Below are 16,728 nucleotides of genomic sequence, written 5' to 3'. Positions count from 1 at the left end.
TCAGGGGCAGGTTCCTAGGAAGCGGCAGCGGAAGGGAAGCTGGAGGCGATGAACGGCAGAAGATGGCGGCGGCGCTGAGGCGGCCGTTGGCCTGGGCAGCCGGGGCCGGCGCTTCCGGCATCCCGCGGGCGCCATGACAACGCGGGAGGAGGCGAAGCGAGACAAGACGAGACGAGACTGAGATGAGGCGGGCGACGGGCTTGTCGGCGCGTCCTCTCTGGCCGCCGGATGACCCGCTCTCTATGTCGGCGGCGCCGCTCTCCCCCAATGGGGAGGGAGGAGGAGGAGGTAATAGCCCGGCATGCAGCGCGGCAGCCCGCCTCACTTCCCGCCTGGGCCGCTAAGATGGCGACTCCCATGCACCGCCTCATCGCTCGGAGACAGGCGTGAGTGCGGCGGGCGGCGGCGCGGCCGGGAGGCGCCCCGAGGCGCGGCGCGGCGCGGCGGGGGGCAGGGCGCCGCGGCCGCGGGGTCCGGGCGCCCGCTGTCCGCGGCGCGGAGCGCTCGGAGCGGCGGGGCTGGGGGTGTTGGGCGCCCTGAGCCTGACGGGCCCGTGGTTTGCCTGAGATTGGCGCCGCCAGCGATCTGTGGGCGCTGCAGGGTTAGAGTGGCTTGAGAGAGCGAAAATAAGCCTGTGGCCTTTTCTTGCTTAAAAAAAAACAAACCAACACAAACCTTTTCTGCGTGACCTGTACAGCAGACAGTTTTCTTCTCGTATCTTAGAGAATTATGCTTAAAAATCAGTAAAATCATTACAGTGAAATGATCAAGAGTGAAAGCAGAATTACTGAAAAGGAAAGGAGATCTCCACGTTGATTAAAACATTGCTGCTCTTAAGAGGAGTAGGCAGCCGTTCGGGAAAGGGTACTGCACTGCTTGGTGTGCCGTCCCTTTCCGTGAAGCGCGCGAGACCTTGTGATGCAGGTGGGCACAGGACTTATCATCTCATTTCTGTCGCTCAGGTGTGGGAGGGACCAGATAACTTCTAGGCTCACATTGTGATATGTTTGTTTATTTTATTTATTTTTCTAATGAGAAGGGGTCGAGGAGAAAGTATGCACTCTTCACTCAGTTTGGCATATTGCCTTCAAGTAATTCTCTAAGTATCAGAGAGATCTGATTGCCAAATACTGAAATGAGGAAAACTCAACATTTTTAGTTATTGACATTAAATACAGCAAAAGCCTATGTTCCACTGCTATGTTTTAGGTTTTTTATTATTTTTTTTTGGAGGGGGGTTGCTTTGATTAAGGATCATTTATTTCATGGGGGGCTTTTTTGGGGTGTGTTTCTTTGGTCTGATTATAAGATCAGAAACCATATGGATGCTTTTTGCTTTCTTGTTACTTCTTCATTAGCTAGTATAATTCCTTCTTTCCAATGGAAAATATACTTAGAATTTTGAAGTACTTGCAGAATACATTCTCTTTTAAGTTGCTATTTTATGTTGGTCATAGAATGACTTATTGTTTTTCTTCCATGTTATGTCTCTATGTGCTTGACAGGAGTGGGTGAGTTGTACATCTGCCAATGTTTGCTTCTAGGTTGTGATAATTGATCTATGTTAAAAGTAGCTGTTGAGCTATTTTGATCTGTTCTTCCTGGTAATTACTTACACTGTTTTAGATTTTGATTTTAACATTTTAGTTTGCATTGAATTGGTTGTCTTGGTCAGATGAGTAGCATTAAAGCCTTGGAAATACTAAGTTATATTATTGTTGCTTTGACTGCCCATCCTGCTCCTATGGAGACAGGTATGGGCTGGGCTGAGATAGGAAAACATCCACCTTCTGTTGTTTTGTATCTTGATTAAGAGAATGAGTGTTCTTACTCTGCTCGTGTGTAATGACTGTGTCAGAGCTAGAAGTCCAAGGCAAGAATTACACTGGACATCTTCCTGGTAAAGAATATCAGTTACTGGTCTTGTCCCATTTTTCTTTGAAGCTGTTTAACATTAGCAAACATCAAATTAAAAGTAGTTTGCTTTAATGCAACAAAAATATTTTTAACTTGTGCTGGTGTTCTCAGTGTAAATTTTCTATATGCTAAAGCTTGCAGCATTCCTGTGTAAATGAATAGTAGGCATATAAAAATACCAGCATGTTTTGAGCATGGAATAGGCCTAATGAATGAAACACTGTTTCTGTCCTTGGTGTTGGGGACAACCATAAACCTGCCTGGATGTTGTTTAGAAAAGAAAAATGTTTTTTTTTCCTTTTTAATCTATTTTCCTGCAGAACATGTGGTAACGGCAGTTGTTTCAAGAGCAGGCCCAGGAATATTTTTGATTTTTTTTCTAAACCTTTCAAAGCACCTGTTACATTGCTTGAACTTTAACCACTTCTTTCAAAACTGCTGGAGTGTGAGGGTGTTAATATCTGGGCATCCTTAGCTGCACAGGGAGAAGTACTGCTCATCCACAACTGTGTTTACATATGGTTTGTAACAATTCAGGAGTATTTTGTTTATGTTTAAGTACTACACTTAAAATATGTTGCTTATCTCTTCGCTATCTAGAACCTCACTTGCTTTACAATTTCATTTTTTGATTGAAATGTTAATTGAAATTCATGTTGATGAAATTTGTTGAAGTTCAACAAGGGCAAGTACAGGGTCCTGCACCTAGGAAGAAATAACTCCGTACACCAGTACAGGCTGGGGGCTGACCTGCTGGAAAGCAGCTCTGCAGAGAAGGACCTGGGAGTGCTGGTGGATGACAAGTTGACCATGAGCCAGCAATGTGTCCTTGTGGCCAGGAAGGCCAATGGTATCCTGGGGTGCATTAGGAAGAGTGTTGCCAGCAGGTCAAGGGAGGTGATCCTTCTGCTGTACTCAGCCTCAGTGAGGTCACATCTGGAGTCCAGTTTTGGGCTCATCAGAACAAGAGAGGCATGGAGCTACTGGAAAGAGTCCAGCAGAGAGCTGTGAAGATGAGGGGACTGGAGCATCTCTACTGTGAGGAATGGCTGCGAGAGCTGGGCCTGTTTAGCCTGCAGAAGAGAAGACTGATATAGACATCTTATTAATGTCTATAAATACCTTAAGGTATTTATAGACCACCCACAAGGGAGGGTGTCAAGAGGCTTGGGCCAGACTCTTTTCAGTGGTACCAAGTGACAGGACAAGAGGCCTGTGTTTCAGTTTGTGCCTGTGGAAGTGCCACCTGAATATAAGGAAGAACTTCTTTCCTGTGAGAGTGACAGAGCACTGGAACATGTTGCCCAGAGAGATTGTGGAGTCTCCTTCTCCTGAGACATTCAAAACTTGCCTGGACCTCATGCTGTCTTAACATGCTCTAGGTGACCCTGCTTGAGCAGGGGGTTGGACTAGATGATCTCCAGAGGTCCCTGCCAACCCCAACCATCCTGTGATGAGCTTAAGTTCTGGTCTTTTAAAACCTCTTCTGTGTTTGCTTGTTGTCTAACATAAGTCTCCTTTTTAATGGTCTAAATGAGATGCTGTCTTGTTTACTGCAAACTGCATCTTGCACAGTGTGATCATCATTCAAATGCTCTTCCAAATGCCTGTGAAAGAGTTATGCATTGTTCAAGATGCCTTGGGGACATAGAAAGAAGACTGAACTTAAAACAAGCATTCAGAAGACCTTTTTCTTTTGTCCCCCTCCCCACTCACCCTCAGTGCTAAAAGTGTTGCTTCCTGTTGAAGTCAGAGTTAATTGTGCAGAGTTGATTACAAGTTTGATTAGTTTTTTAGTCTTGATTTAGATATATTTCTGAGGCTAGACTGTGAAGCCAAATAAACTTGATGTTGAAAGCAGGATGGATGTTCATAGCAGAATTAAGATAGAACACAACTGTCATAACGAGGTAGAGTTGAAGGAGATTGCAGTTCACGTGTTTTCTTGAAGAGCAACACTCCACTCCTTCCAAGGGCAGAACATTCACTACTGGTCTGCACTTCACACACTCTAAATACTAAATGTACAGTCTAGAGCTCCCCTGTAGCCAGGGCCAGGGCTCCTAGTCTCAGATGATTTAGAGGGGCTGCCTTTGCAAAATGAGTATTTTGATGTTGGAAAAATGGTAGAAGGTTGGTGCCCCACCCCAATATTCTGGCAAAGCATTGCATCACAGTATGAAAACTGAAATGTGGATGTAAAAATGGTCGCTAATACCTCAGATATCTGGATGGTAAAGATTGCTAGGTAAAGTCTTGCTTGATACACTTTTCACAAAGGAACATTGATTGTTCTTATGATAAGTCTTCTGCCAGACTTTAAGAAATTTTATTAGAATTCAGATAATCCACAAGTAGAGCAGCTCTGTTTTGCTTGCACAGAATCCAGAGTTCTTTGTGAGGATCTGGTGGTGTTTGGTGCTTGATAATTTATAGGAAATGGAAATGAAGTTGCCAAAATTCTGCAAATGGTATTTTAGAACATCATTTTAATTGTTTATCTCAAGAAATCTAGCAGCACGTGCAATTACCGGATGATAACAAATTATATGTAGTGTAATCATTCCCAATGGCTGTTGTATGATTTTAATCTATAAAGCTGAAAGTTGTGCCACTTGGGTTGATCAAAATGGGATTTAGGTGATAGTGTTAATTTCTTTATTTGCTGACAGAGAATAGTCCTATTAGCATTCTTCAAAATGTTTAAGTTACTTAAAATATCAGAAGGGGATGGGAGATTATGGAATTTTAAGAGTAGGGGAAGACTGCAAGTTAGGTTAATCAGAAGCTTTTAGAAAACAGAAGTGAAATTCTCATGTAGTGGATCAGTGTGTCGACAGCTGATATCAGTGGTTCAGCATTTGCTACTTCAGCATAAGAATATTTATGCTGAAGCTCTGGATTAGAAGTATTTCTTTATTTGCTTTGGTAAGCAGTTGATACGGGAATATTTAATAATTGGAATAGCATCTGTCTGGCAAAACTTTATGTAACTATAAACTTGTTCCTCTCCAGTGTTTGATGTTACTGGTTTTTGTCCCAATTCATGATATGTAATAGCTAAAGCATCCATGAATGTCAGTGTGGTTTAATCATAACTACATATTCTCTAAAAAATCTGTATGCTTAAAAAAAAAATCATGTTTTTTCAATATGTAGAACAGACTTGGAATCAGTCACTTAAGCAATTCTACATTTTTATAGGGAGGCAAACAAGCAGCATGTAAGATGTCAGAAATGTTTAGAGTTTGGACACTGGACGTATGAATGTACAGGGAAGAGAAAATATCTGCATAGACCTTCGAGGACCGCTCAATTAGCGAAAGTTCTTAAAGAAAAAGAAAAGCGACTATTACTGCAACAAAGGTAAGATTTGCAGGATGAAAATGTCCAATTTATAAATAAAAATGTGATTTTGTATGTGGGTGGGAAAAATAGTGTCCTAGACCACTTTGTCTTCTTTCAGTTCATGTCTGTTAATTCTAAAACTGTTGTATATATTAGGCATTATCTGTATACTCAGGTCCCACAAAATTATGGGGTTGTTTGTTAACACCTGCTTGTCTAAAATAGGCCAACCTATAGAGTTGATAGTGCATCTTGAAATGAAGAACTGCACTAGACTAAAGCTAAAATAGTTGGATTCTTTATATAACTGAGGAATTCAGAAGAATGCTCCATTATGTGGCTTTATTTATGAGGATGTAAGAAAGGTTTGGTATCCACACTGTAAATGTATTTACATAAAATAAGAAAGTGATATTCTTTCACTTTTGCTCAGATTTGCAGTTAGACTATGCTGATCTAAACCCTGGGTGCTACTTAACGGTGGAACTATGCCAGGAGCACAGTTCTTATATGTAGCTCATTATAAGGTGTAATGATTAAACTGGTGCGTGAGAGCTGGGTCATCAGATATTCTCTTAAAGCATAAAGACAGACATCTCATTGAATTGACATTCTTTCCCTTTTCCCCATCTGAGAACGGGGAAGATACCTGCAGTTGAACAGAAAAATCCAAGTAAAACTCTTGTGTTAAATGTGATTTCCTTTCCACTTTATCCTGTGGATAGACTGTAATGCTTCTCCCAAGTTAAACAACTAAGCTTCTGTGCCTTTCATCTGAAGTATTTTTGAAGAAGAATGTAAGTAATTTAACTGGAACTTCCAGAGCAAACATAGGGATATTTCATATCACTTTTGAAATGACAATAGTGTATGACCAGCATATTCCTGTGTTCCCCCACACTGCTGCTAACAACAGTGAGAATGTTACTGTATGTCTTAATGTGTTAAACACTGTGCTGTGGTATTTAAAACAATTCTGCACAATGCTTAATCAGCCAATTGACATCCAAAAGTACCAGATGTTAAACATTACAATTGAAGTTTCCTCTGTCAGTTGCTTTTGACTTTGAGTCTTTGTTTCTGGGTCTGCAACTTCCTATGCTGTCTCTGCTGAAGGATGAAACTTGCTTTTGAATCTAAACAAAGATATCTCTCTCTGGATCTAAACAAAGATTTATGAACCTATACAGAGAATCTAAACAAAGATAACACCACTTTTAAAGAAGCTGAAGTAGGGGAACAGTGTGTGTGTGAGAGACTAAGCCTATGTTCTTAGCCTTTAAAAAAGATTAAAGAAAATATCTTGGTACTGAAGAAGTAGAACTTAGAATTAGGCCCATCCAGTGATGAATGTTTGCCCGTTTTGTATCTTGCACAACTGAGTGTGAAAGTCATACACAGGAAGTTCACTCTCATGTTCAGTGCACATACTTAAAATTGTACATCTTTATAAAGAAAAGATAAAGTTGTACTATGACAAATATTTCTGAAGGAACTTGATAGGCTTGCCTGATCTCAATATTCAAAATCTTTCACCTTTCATATTGGGATATGAGCTGTGTAATAGGAAATTTATAAGCTCTTTCCTGAGTTTTTGCTCTTCATTTAATGGAAAAAAAAAAAAAAACCTATGGATGTAAAACATATATATGTGTGTGTGTGAGTGTATAGGACCTGACTGAGGCAATTCTATTTCTAATTTTCTAAAACCATTTTGTGTTGAATTATTGTTTACCATGGTGGTCTTGGAGTGGTAAGTAACTCCTTTTGACAAAGAGAAAAAATGTACCACACTAATTTTCCATTAAATTCCTATTCATAAGAGTTTTCCATTCTGCCATTTCAGCTCAGATTTAGTTGCAGTAGCTGAAGAGGTTGCTACCTTAGCCTCACTGAGGGACAGTACCGCTTTCAGCCAATCCAGCTAAAATTACTGAATGTTGCACAACACATCCTCTGTTGCTGCAGCTTGCAGTTTGACATGTTAGTTGTTGGTTGCTACTATTACCAGGATGTGAGCTGTGGAAAAGCATTCATGCCTCTTATTCTGTCATCTTGCTGGGGAAGGAAAATAGGTGGTAACTTCTGGTCTGATTGCTGCTTCAGCTGCAATGGGAGTATGAATCAGAATGCCAAAATAATGAAATAAGTGGAAGAGCAGGACAGCCCATCAGCTTATCTTAAGAGTATCATTTTTCTTGTTTTTGTTTTTAAATTCTGATCCAATGAGTAATTATGAAGCAAATCTAATCCTCTAGTATGAGGATAAGATACAAAATGAGTATGGGATAAGAAATCATGTATGCTTATGTTCTAAAACTTTCTGCCTTTCGAGGCAGAGTTTGAAATATTCAAAAATCAAGATTTTTCAAGACAGATTGAGTTTAAGACTTAGGACAGGAAAGGAAACAATAAAATCTATTTCTGTTAAATTCTGCAGGGTAGAATGGGAGGATAGTTAATTGAGGATGAAATCACTTGTTGCTTAACTACTTTGCCTAAATCTGAGAATTTCGTATAGGTGTTATCTGTCCAGTCTCTGTCACCAATAGAATTTTTCTGCCTCTAAATTAACAATTAGTCCTCAGTGTGAGGAGTCTGGTGTGAAAGCTTATTTTATAAAAGGGTGACTAAATATCCCGTAGATGGGAGCAGTTTTTAAACTGAATTGAACTGCACTGGATTCATCCTGATCACATGGTCATAAGCCTTCTGAAGCTCATTAACTGTGCCTTGAGGCTTCCAGTTCCTTAGATACCAATATTACACTTTCAAGAATGCTGCTTGTTCTTCACGGAAAGAACAGTTTACTAGATCATTTTCATAATTTTATAGCTTGTGTTGGAAGGCTTTTTCTTATCTGCACAGAAGTCAGGTCTCATACATACTAGTACTGCTTCTGGTCTGCTTCTGAGTGTTTGCACTATCTTCTTTAGAGATCCAATATTATTAATTAGAAAACAAACACAATATAATAAAGTTAATATAAGATTTTTTGATGTTAACTCACTTCAGCTGTTGTTCCAGAATCCTTTTATTTGCCCTGTATTGACCCCATAATTCCTGATATATGTTACGGAGATTTACCTTACTGGGATCAGTAAAGCCTGCTGCTCCCCAGTCCTAGAGTAGGAGTTGGGAAGGAAGGAGAGATGAGAGCATGCTTATTCCTTAGTGACATTAGTATGTTGAAGTGGAATCAGAAAGCTTGTGTTTTATTTATAGTTCTGAGAGCAGAGTATGGCACTACGGGGAATACTTGACCAAGCACAATGAAACAGATTTGTTTGATCCACAGAGATTGACCACTTTCGGTTGTGTAGTTCCGTAAAGTAGTAAACTCATTAATTTATGCGTATGTTAAACACTAGAGGGTGGCAGAGACCTATGCCAGGTTAGCCAGGGTTAGTTGCATAGTTGGTCCTTTCTTCTGAAAGGTGTTTTTGGTTCTAATTTCATCTACCTACAGTGACCTTGTTCAACCTCTTACCTGTGAAATAACTTGTTACCTGTATTATCTATAATAAGGATATAAAGCCTTAATAATACAAATAGTAGAAAATATTCAATAAAGTGGGAGAGAGATTAATTAGATTCCAAGTTCAATGAATCTTCCTCTTGCTTACAGAGGATATGTAGGAGGTGAGAACTCTTACATAGAATAATTTACCAGTTTTATGAAAATAATCTCATTTTGCTTTCACACAAATGGCTGATAATGAGGAATGTTCATTGAAACAAACTGTAGTTGACATTTAACATTTTCTCTCTCTCTTTTTTTGGAATCTTTACCAGCATAGACTGCCTTATAATTTCTAAATAAAATATACTCGTATTTTTTCAAAATCAAGTGCTTGCTTTTTATTTCCATACACTTAATGTGGCTTCCAATAATAGATTTCTGTTGAGGGGAAAAGGTATCCTGGTTTGTGAAAGAACATACAATTTCCTTGCATATCAATGATACATTAAGCATGTTCTAAGAATATGATGTAGGACAACTTTAATCATGCACATACATTCCAGGTTGAATTAAGTGCTGTGTTTCTGCAGTGGATTAAGAAGAGGATGTAACTAAATTTAACCAAAAGATTGTTTTTATATAAAACAAACAAAAAACATTGAGATGTGAAGATTGGTAAAAATCTGTTCAAGAAAGTGTTTTGTTAAGAAGCTTTCCTCTGCAGTGTTTACCACTTAAACTTTGAGTGTATGAATACCTGAGAATCTGAAAGACAAATAGCTGGAAAGCATGAATAGAAGTAGGCTATTCTGCCTTTATAGTACTTGAAAGACATGCATTGAAAATATCCTATAGACTGATTCAGTCTCTTATTCCTTTGTTTCAACCAATTCAGTTATTGCTGAATGTGGGTACATAGAATTTTTTTCATCTCCCCCCCCCTTTTTTTTGATGCAGAAATGATGATGTCCTTCTAATGTGAAGAGTAAAGCGTGCTTAGAGAATTAGGGGTGAATTGCAAATTTCTTTTCCTGGATTTGTAGGGATTGTCTTACTTCTGAGTTGAGAAGAGGCTGAAAATAGAGAAAGATGCCAAATGGACTTCAGTGGGATACCAGTTTTCTAATATTAAACTCAGCTCCATTGTACTGTTATTCATTTAATTTTCCTACTGCATTAATCAAAGCCATTGTTTTTCCCCCCCTTAATTAGCACCGGTGAAAGTACTGCAGAAAGGAAGACCAAGAAAAAAAGGTATGTGGGGATCAATAAATTGTGCAGTTATTTCAGTGTGTGATCTTGCACTTGTAATTGCAGTTGGCAATTTGGAAGGGGTGTGCGGGGAAGCTGAAACTGAATGCTGCAAATGCAGTTTTGATTTTACTTTCAGCCTGTAACAGGCATTTGAATGACAGATGTTTGGTGAGTTTCTCCTCCCTGTCCAAAAGCTCTAAATTTGTCTTTTGCTTTCTTCCTTACTGCTTGCTCTGTCTCTTTATCATCTTGCTGTAATAGTAAAAATCTTCCTATTTCTGCCTCAAAGCTCATGAAATGTTTGTGCAAGGATGGCACACTGTTTTCTAATCTGTAATCGCTCCACCTACCATCTTGCTCTTCCTTTTGTTGTGTTTATTCTCTTCTCTTAATAGCTGTCTCCCTCAGAAAGTTTGTATAGAGAATAAATAAGTATCTTTAAAAAAATCAGAAACATACATCTAGAAACTAAATCCTCCATTCTACCAACCACCAAAAGAGAAGAAAATCCTACTTTGAACCAAGGACTCTTTTGACACTTTCTGCTGTAAATTTGTAATACTGTTAGCTCAGGAATTCACTGTAGTATTTATTAGTAAAATCTTTTCAGGAACTGTTAGAACCTTGGTTGCAATATTGTGTTAATCATGTCATGAATTTTACCTTTGGAGGATGACTATACAGTAATGGTGTCATTGGTCTCTTTGCACGAAGTTGGCTGTTCCTTGTCTTCAAATCCTACTTTATAAAAACATTTTGCAGAAGATCTCTTTTTTTTTTTTTTTTTTTTTTTTTTTTTTTTTTTTTTTTTTTTTAAGACTGGACCTTTTGTTTTGTGTGTCAATCATTAAATAGGCCAGAACAGTTTCTTTAAAACACGCTTTTATTTTAAGCTATTGTGTTGTGTGGCTTTACTGGAGTACTTCCTGGCCAGGGTCTTAATTCTGCTATCAGAGTAGGTTTTATCAAAGACTCCTTTCTCAATAGTGCCACTTATTGTTGGAATTACTGAGGACTTGTGAGATTGTTTGTAAATTAAATGAACTTCAATGTAATTCATATGTCTTCATTGCTCAAGTTTCTCATATGCTGAAATCCTCTGTCTGCTATAATGATTTTCAGAGTATTTGAGCTCTAACCCAATGTAAAATGAAGGAAAGGAGGAAAAAAAAACAAATTTTTTTGGAGGGGTGGGGGGTGACTGTTTTTTAATCTTTTTTTAGATTTGATTTGCTGTCTTGTTTTCATGCAAGTCTAGAATCATCAGTGTAATTCCTTTCCAGATTATATGCAACTTACATTTTTACTGTGATGTAGGAAGAATTAAATGCATAAAACTCTGTAAAGCATTACTATTGAATATGTAAGTTCTAGACTGAAGAAATGCAAAAGATAAGATTCCATCAGCAGTGAGCACTAACTTTTTACATAGTGTATGTTTGTTTTGATATAAACAGTAACAATTAACCTACAGGCTTAACCAGAAAAACAGGAAAAAGAAAAACTGCAGTTAGTCTTGTATCTTAGGTGGCACAGAGCTTCCTTCTGTGCACACATTAGCTTCAGCATTTCTATATGGTGTACTTCTTTTCCAAATTGAATGCCCCTTTATGCTTGGATCACATCTAATTCTGCCTGTCTGAAGAGTAAAATTCTGTCCCAATCAATTTGTTCCCTGAGGCACCCAGCTGTGATTCTGCCCAAAACTGTAGCTTTAAGTTGTGTTTAAAAATGCTAGGGATTGGTAGATGATTCCAATAGAACTAGAAAGGACAAAATTTCATGGAAGAGTTAACAGAGTAGGCAAAATTACAAAATGCAGCAGTTGGTCCACAGTTGGTGCATGGAATCATGAGATTTTTAGTATTAGTGAGCTTGTTTTGAGGAAAGTGAATGCTGGTACTCCTGAGAAATTTGTTGCCTTCCAGTGGTGTAACAGACTCCCAAAATTTGGGTTCTACAAGTGTGCAGCGTCTAGAGTCTCATGTTATTGAATTAGGACAAGATAAAATAGGTAAATTTTACTTGCTCCACTGTCAGTTTCTTCTTTTGTTACTGCTAATAGGCCACATACTGCATCACCTTCTGAAAAGAAGCTTCTGTTTGTTTTTTTTCTCATAGATCAAGCCATTGCTTTCCTTCAAGAGAGACAATGTTAAGTGTTGTTTTCTGGTATTTCTATGAGTGGATTTCAGTGCATGGCCTGAATATTGCAGGTCCATGGACTGCTCCTATGGGATCTGTGAAAGGTGATTAGGAAGAGAAAGAAGTTCAGTCAAAGTCCTGTTCTTATTCAAGGGATTTCTTGACTGATTCTTAGCTATGTAAGCGGGCCTCTAATGAAACTGCTTTTGTTGAAACTAGTGGTCTGTTTAGCAGTTTCCCTCCAAAAGGCTAAATGCCACTTTAAAATGAGTTTCTACTAGTTCCATTATTTTGTTTGTTCTAATCTTATTTTTTTTGCCAACAGTAAGCCTGTATTTGACCAGCCTGTATGGATCTTCTTTTATTAAACAGCCATTATATCTGCACACAGAGAGATAACAGATGCCAGATGTATTATAAAAACTTCAGTGGTTCATAGCTCAATACATGCATCCAGATTTATCAGCTGACGTTCCTATGGCTGGTATGATTAAAAAAAATTACTGTCCCTATAATAGCCTTAACATATGCATTTCTTGAGTTGTTACCTGGGCTCTCAAATAAAACAATTAATTTATTTTTTTAATAGAAGAGTCTGAATTATCATATCTAGCATTTTGCATCATTGTCAGAATAATATTCAGTTGATTTAGTTGGTGTGAAGGGGGGAAATAATTAGTATATTTATACTTTGCTTGGAGAGAGATCTGTAGGAAAACTTTTAATTGTATTTTCTTAGAATTCATACTATATTTATTCAAAGATCATAAAATTGTGAAAACAGCCTTTCATAAAGGCTGCATCTGAATGGGAAAGCTAGTAATTTCTTTTGTTAGCGTAAAAATTGCAGAGCATGCAGAAATCCATAGCATATCTACTTTCCAGTATTCATAATTCTGTCTTCATCCTGGACTTGCCCTGGGGCATCCACCCCTTTTTCCTCATCCTGAAAGCTTAAGCATTCTGTAGTGGTAGGTAGGTTGGGTTCTTTTGCCATGAGTAATCTCAGAACAATCTCTGAATAAAAATCTCTCTCTTGTGAAGTCACGGATGAAACTTCCAACTTTAACATAGGCAAAACTTCACTGTTTATTACAGCAATGTGTGATGGAACTGATCTTTATTTTTTCCCAAGGCTTTAGTAATATACAACATTCATGTTCTTCTATTTAGCTTTGTTAGCAAAGGCAGTAGTTGTAACTATGAACAAGATCCTGCCAACTTTCGAAGTTAACTTTTCTGTAGTCTTGTTTTAGCTTTCAAGTTTTCCAGGACAATTTACTTGACTTCCATGGTGTCACTCTGCCATTGCTGAGATAGGAAAACATGCATTTGTTCAGAATGCAAGGGGGGAAAATGGGCTGGTTGTCCTTGAGTCAGACCTGAAAATTTTCAGTCCAAATAATTGATTTTTGGATTACACCAGAGTATAAAGAGCACTCTGTAATGCTGTCTCTGGCAGGCCTGTTCTCATCTGTGTATTTGTTTTTTTTCAGATCTAAAAGTGTGACAAGTTCCAGCAGCAGTAGCAGTGCCAGTTCAGCTAGTGATTCTTCGTCTGACAGTGAAGACTCTTCTACCTCTTCTTCTGATGAAGACAGTGACAGTGATGAGAGCTCCTCTACTTCCTCATCTTCTCCCTCTTCAAGTAGTACTTCGTCTTCTTCAGAGTTTGAATCTGATTCTAGTTCCTCCAGCAGTAGCAGCAGCAGCACAGACAGTAGTTCTGATGATGAGCCACCAAAGAAAAAGAAGAAGAAATAGTGTGGTAAAGTGTAGAACTGATGTTAGTGAATGAAAACATTCTTCAAAGATGGTTTGAACACGTTATTGCCAAACAGTTTAACTGGTCAACATTTCTACGGCTAAAACTTTCTAAATGTTTTGCATAGTTGTTCATATGACATAAAAGGTATTAAATGGCATGTGAGACTTACTGAAAGAGTATTTTTGTGGTTAATCCTTTTATGGAAAATTTTACTTTTTTAGTTAAAAATCTATCATCAGATTTGTTTATATGAGCTAAGGTCCAGTAATCCTGATGTTTACATGATGGAAAGCAAAAGCTTTTTGTTGCAGATCATGCTGTGCATCATATACTACTATACTGTTTTTGGCAGCTTCACTCACATTTAGAAAATCCTCTAAACTGTTTAGAAGCAAAAGTTTTACACTGCTGGCTGTAGAGCATTGTCATTGTTTGCTAAAATTGAATGCACAATGTTGCACACAAGGGACTTCCATCTCGCTGTTAACAAATCTATTATTTGCTGCTGAGCTTTTTTTTCTATTGGCTTTTCCTGATGCTTCCAGGTTAAGGCTTAATTGCAACGTAAAACTTTTAATAGTGCTCATCTGTTAATGATCAATATACTACTTGTCCTGTACAAAGGCTTTAGTCTTTTCAACTTTGCCTGTTATCCTTAGCTCATGTATTTGTAATACTCTCTGAGACAAAGTCTCTTGCAGCAGCATCTATGTGAGAAGGAGGAGCAGTGCACAGTGAAAGAATTGACTGCTGCTTAGGAGTTTCATCTTTGTGCCTTTTTTGTAAACTAAATGTATCCTAGTGAGAGAAGGGCTTGAGTGGGTGTTTTTCAGAACTCAAATAGCTTTCCGTACAGAATATGGTCAATAAAACTAGAGAGAGAGTACTAGCAAACAAAAATGGGCACTATTTTCACAGAGAGAGGAAAAAAAGGCTATTTTCACTGGATGTTCAGTAAGAAAAGGAGTCGCCTTTATTAAATAGAGGTTCTGAAGGAAGGTGTTTCTCTTTTGATATTTTTGCAAAAAATTGTTCTGTAATGCAAGATTAACAATCCATGTTGTTGGGCACATGGTGGCTGACACTATAGTCTGCAGTATTATCAGTCTGTTATTTTATGTAATAAAGTGTGCACGTGTCTGTGAATCTGGCATGAGAGAAGCAAGTTAGCACAAAAAACAAAAAACCACAAAACAAAATTCAAACATACTGCAGAACACTTATTGCTGGTTGCAAAATGATACTAATTTGCTCTTGTGGTGGATTTAAGCAGTTGGCATTAGTATTTTAATTAGTGATGTAGTCTCCTAAATTTCTTATTGTTGGAGTTCCCTTTTCTTGGGAGGGTGCATCACATATGGAAGAATTCTTAAATATCCTGGTTTAGGTAAAAATAGTAACTAAACTATTTTTTATATTTTTTGGAAAAAGTAGTGTATAGGATTACTTTTGGATAAACTGTGCTTATATTTAAATGTTTGAAAATATGTATGTTGTATGTTTTAGTCTGTAATCATTACTGTGTTTTATGGAACACTGCAGACTGTAAATAAAATTACCAGAAAATTGTTTAAGTCCTCTTGAGCAACTGTACCATTCAGTGGGAAAAAGTTAATAAATTATTAAACAATATTTGCTAAGCTCATACTTATTGCAGATTCAAACCAAAGTGATGCTGTAGAAAAGGGAAAATGAAATCCTCTGGAAAACAGGACTACTTGTAGTGCAATGTGTAGGGCATTCTCTTGCAGTTTCCGCATATGGTGCATGGTCACTGAGGCTGCTGTGTTGGTAAGTTTGCTGTTGGTAACTTCTTCCACTGTAAGGCTGTGACAGGAATGGAGACTGCTGGGAGAGGGGTGTGGAGCCTTGCTGTGTGGAGGAGATCACATAATGTGAAAACACAAGCTTTAGTTTTGGTCAGGGTTCATGAGCTGTGCTGCAGCAGTGCAGAGACAGAGGGGGATTGTGATGGAGAACAGTTGTTTGGAAGGGTGAGGATAGATTCTGAACTGTCTTTTCTATCCTGTTAAGAATATGTCGTATATCAATTTCTTTAGTGTTGCTGGGTTTTGTGTGTAGATGGCTTCCTGAAATCTAGCTGCGCAGAAGTGTATGGCTTCTCAGTAAGGTGCCTCTGCCAGGTAAAGTTAAAGATCCATAGACAGCTATTAAGTACTAAAGCAAGTCATTAAACTTGGAGGGTTGGTCTCTTTATGCATCTGGTTACCTTTAGTATCTGTCATCAGCCAAATGGGGTGCTGTCCATAAAGGCAAAGGGAAACGCTTGCATAATCTAGGTTCTGTCAGCAAGAGGTGGGATAAAATAATATAATTACAGATAAGATTAAGGAAACCTTAATTTAATTTCTGGTCTGCTGTTTACTCCTGAGCTGAGACTCTAAGAGACAGTTTACTGCTCTGAGTGGATCTAGTATTGTCAAATACTGATCAAGTCTGAGACCAGCCATAAGTCCCTCTTTACTCGCATTTTTTTAAAAGGTTTACTTTCAAATACAGTAAATTAATTGAATTTGAATTCCCCTTTGTTTCATTTGTCTCTACACACTCTTAATTTACAGAGAGGGGAAAAAAAACCCACCACCCTGGCAAGAGCCTTACCAGTTCATCTTTTCAATAGATCACATCTGGATTTCTTATAGCAAGATGCTTCAATGCCTGATTTTTTTCAACAGGAAAGGTATTTCTTTAATTACTGTTTTCCAAAGCTCTAAGTACAAAAGATCACTAACTTACAGAAAAGCACTAACTAGAAATTGTTATATTTACCAAGCAGTTAAATGAGACTTGCGTGGCTCTAAGCAGACTCAGG

At 38.2% G+C, this 16,728-nt stretch overlaps 1 protein-coding gene across 1 annotated transcript; it reads left to right on the top strand.

Moving 5' to 3' along the window:
- The first annotated feature begins 336 nt into the window (after positions 1-336).
- Positions 337-15,527, top strand: ZCCHC10 (zinc finger CCHC-type containing 10). The gene is made up of 4 exons (XM_062587193.1): positions 337-386; positions 5,122-5,283; positions 9,941-9,982; positions 13,624-15,527. Exons 1-4 carry the CDS (start codon positions 346-348, stop codon positions 13,889-13,891), a joined length of 513 nt encoding a protein of 170 aa, XP_062443177.1. The 5' UTR covers positions 337-345; the 3' UTR covers positions 13,892-15,527.
- Positions 15,528-16,728: the final 1,201 nt, after the last annotated feature.

The sequence above is a fragment of the Rhea pennata genome, chromosome 14 (assembly GCF_028389875.1).
Source record: "Rhea pennata isolate bPtePen1 chromosome 14, bPtePen1.pri, whole genome shotgun sequence".
Classification (NCBI taxonomy): Eukaryota; Metazoa; Chordata; class Aves; order Rheiformes; family Rheidae; genus Rhea; species Rhea pennata.
The sequence above is the reverse complement of the archived record's forward strand: the minus strand, read 5'-3'. Positions and strand labels throughout refer to the sequence as shown.

What these genes read in the sequence shown, in the direction of transcription:
- ZCCHC10 (XM_062587193.1), top strand. Translation starts at nt 346, where the DNA reads ATGGCGACTCCCATGCACCGCCTCATCGCTCGGAGACAGGC. An exon ending in CTCATCGCTCGGAGACAGGC is followed by an intron (nt 387 to 5,121) that starts GTGAGTGCGGCG and finishes ACATTTTTATAG; the next exon opens with GGAGGCAAACAAGCAGCATG. An exon ending in AGGAAGACCAAGAAAAAAAG is followed by an intron (nt 9,983 to 13,623) that starts GTATGTGGGGAT and finishes GTTTTTTTTCAG; the next exon opens with ATCTAAAAGTGTGACAAGTT.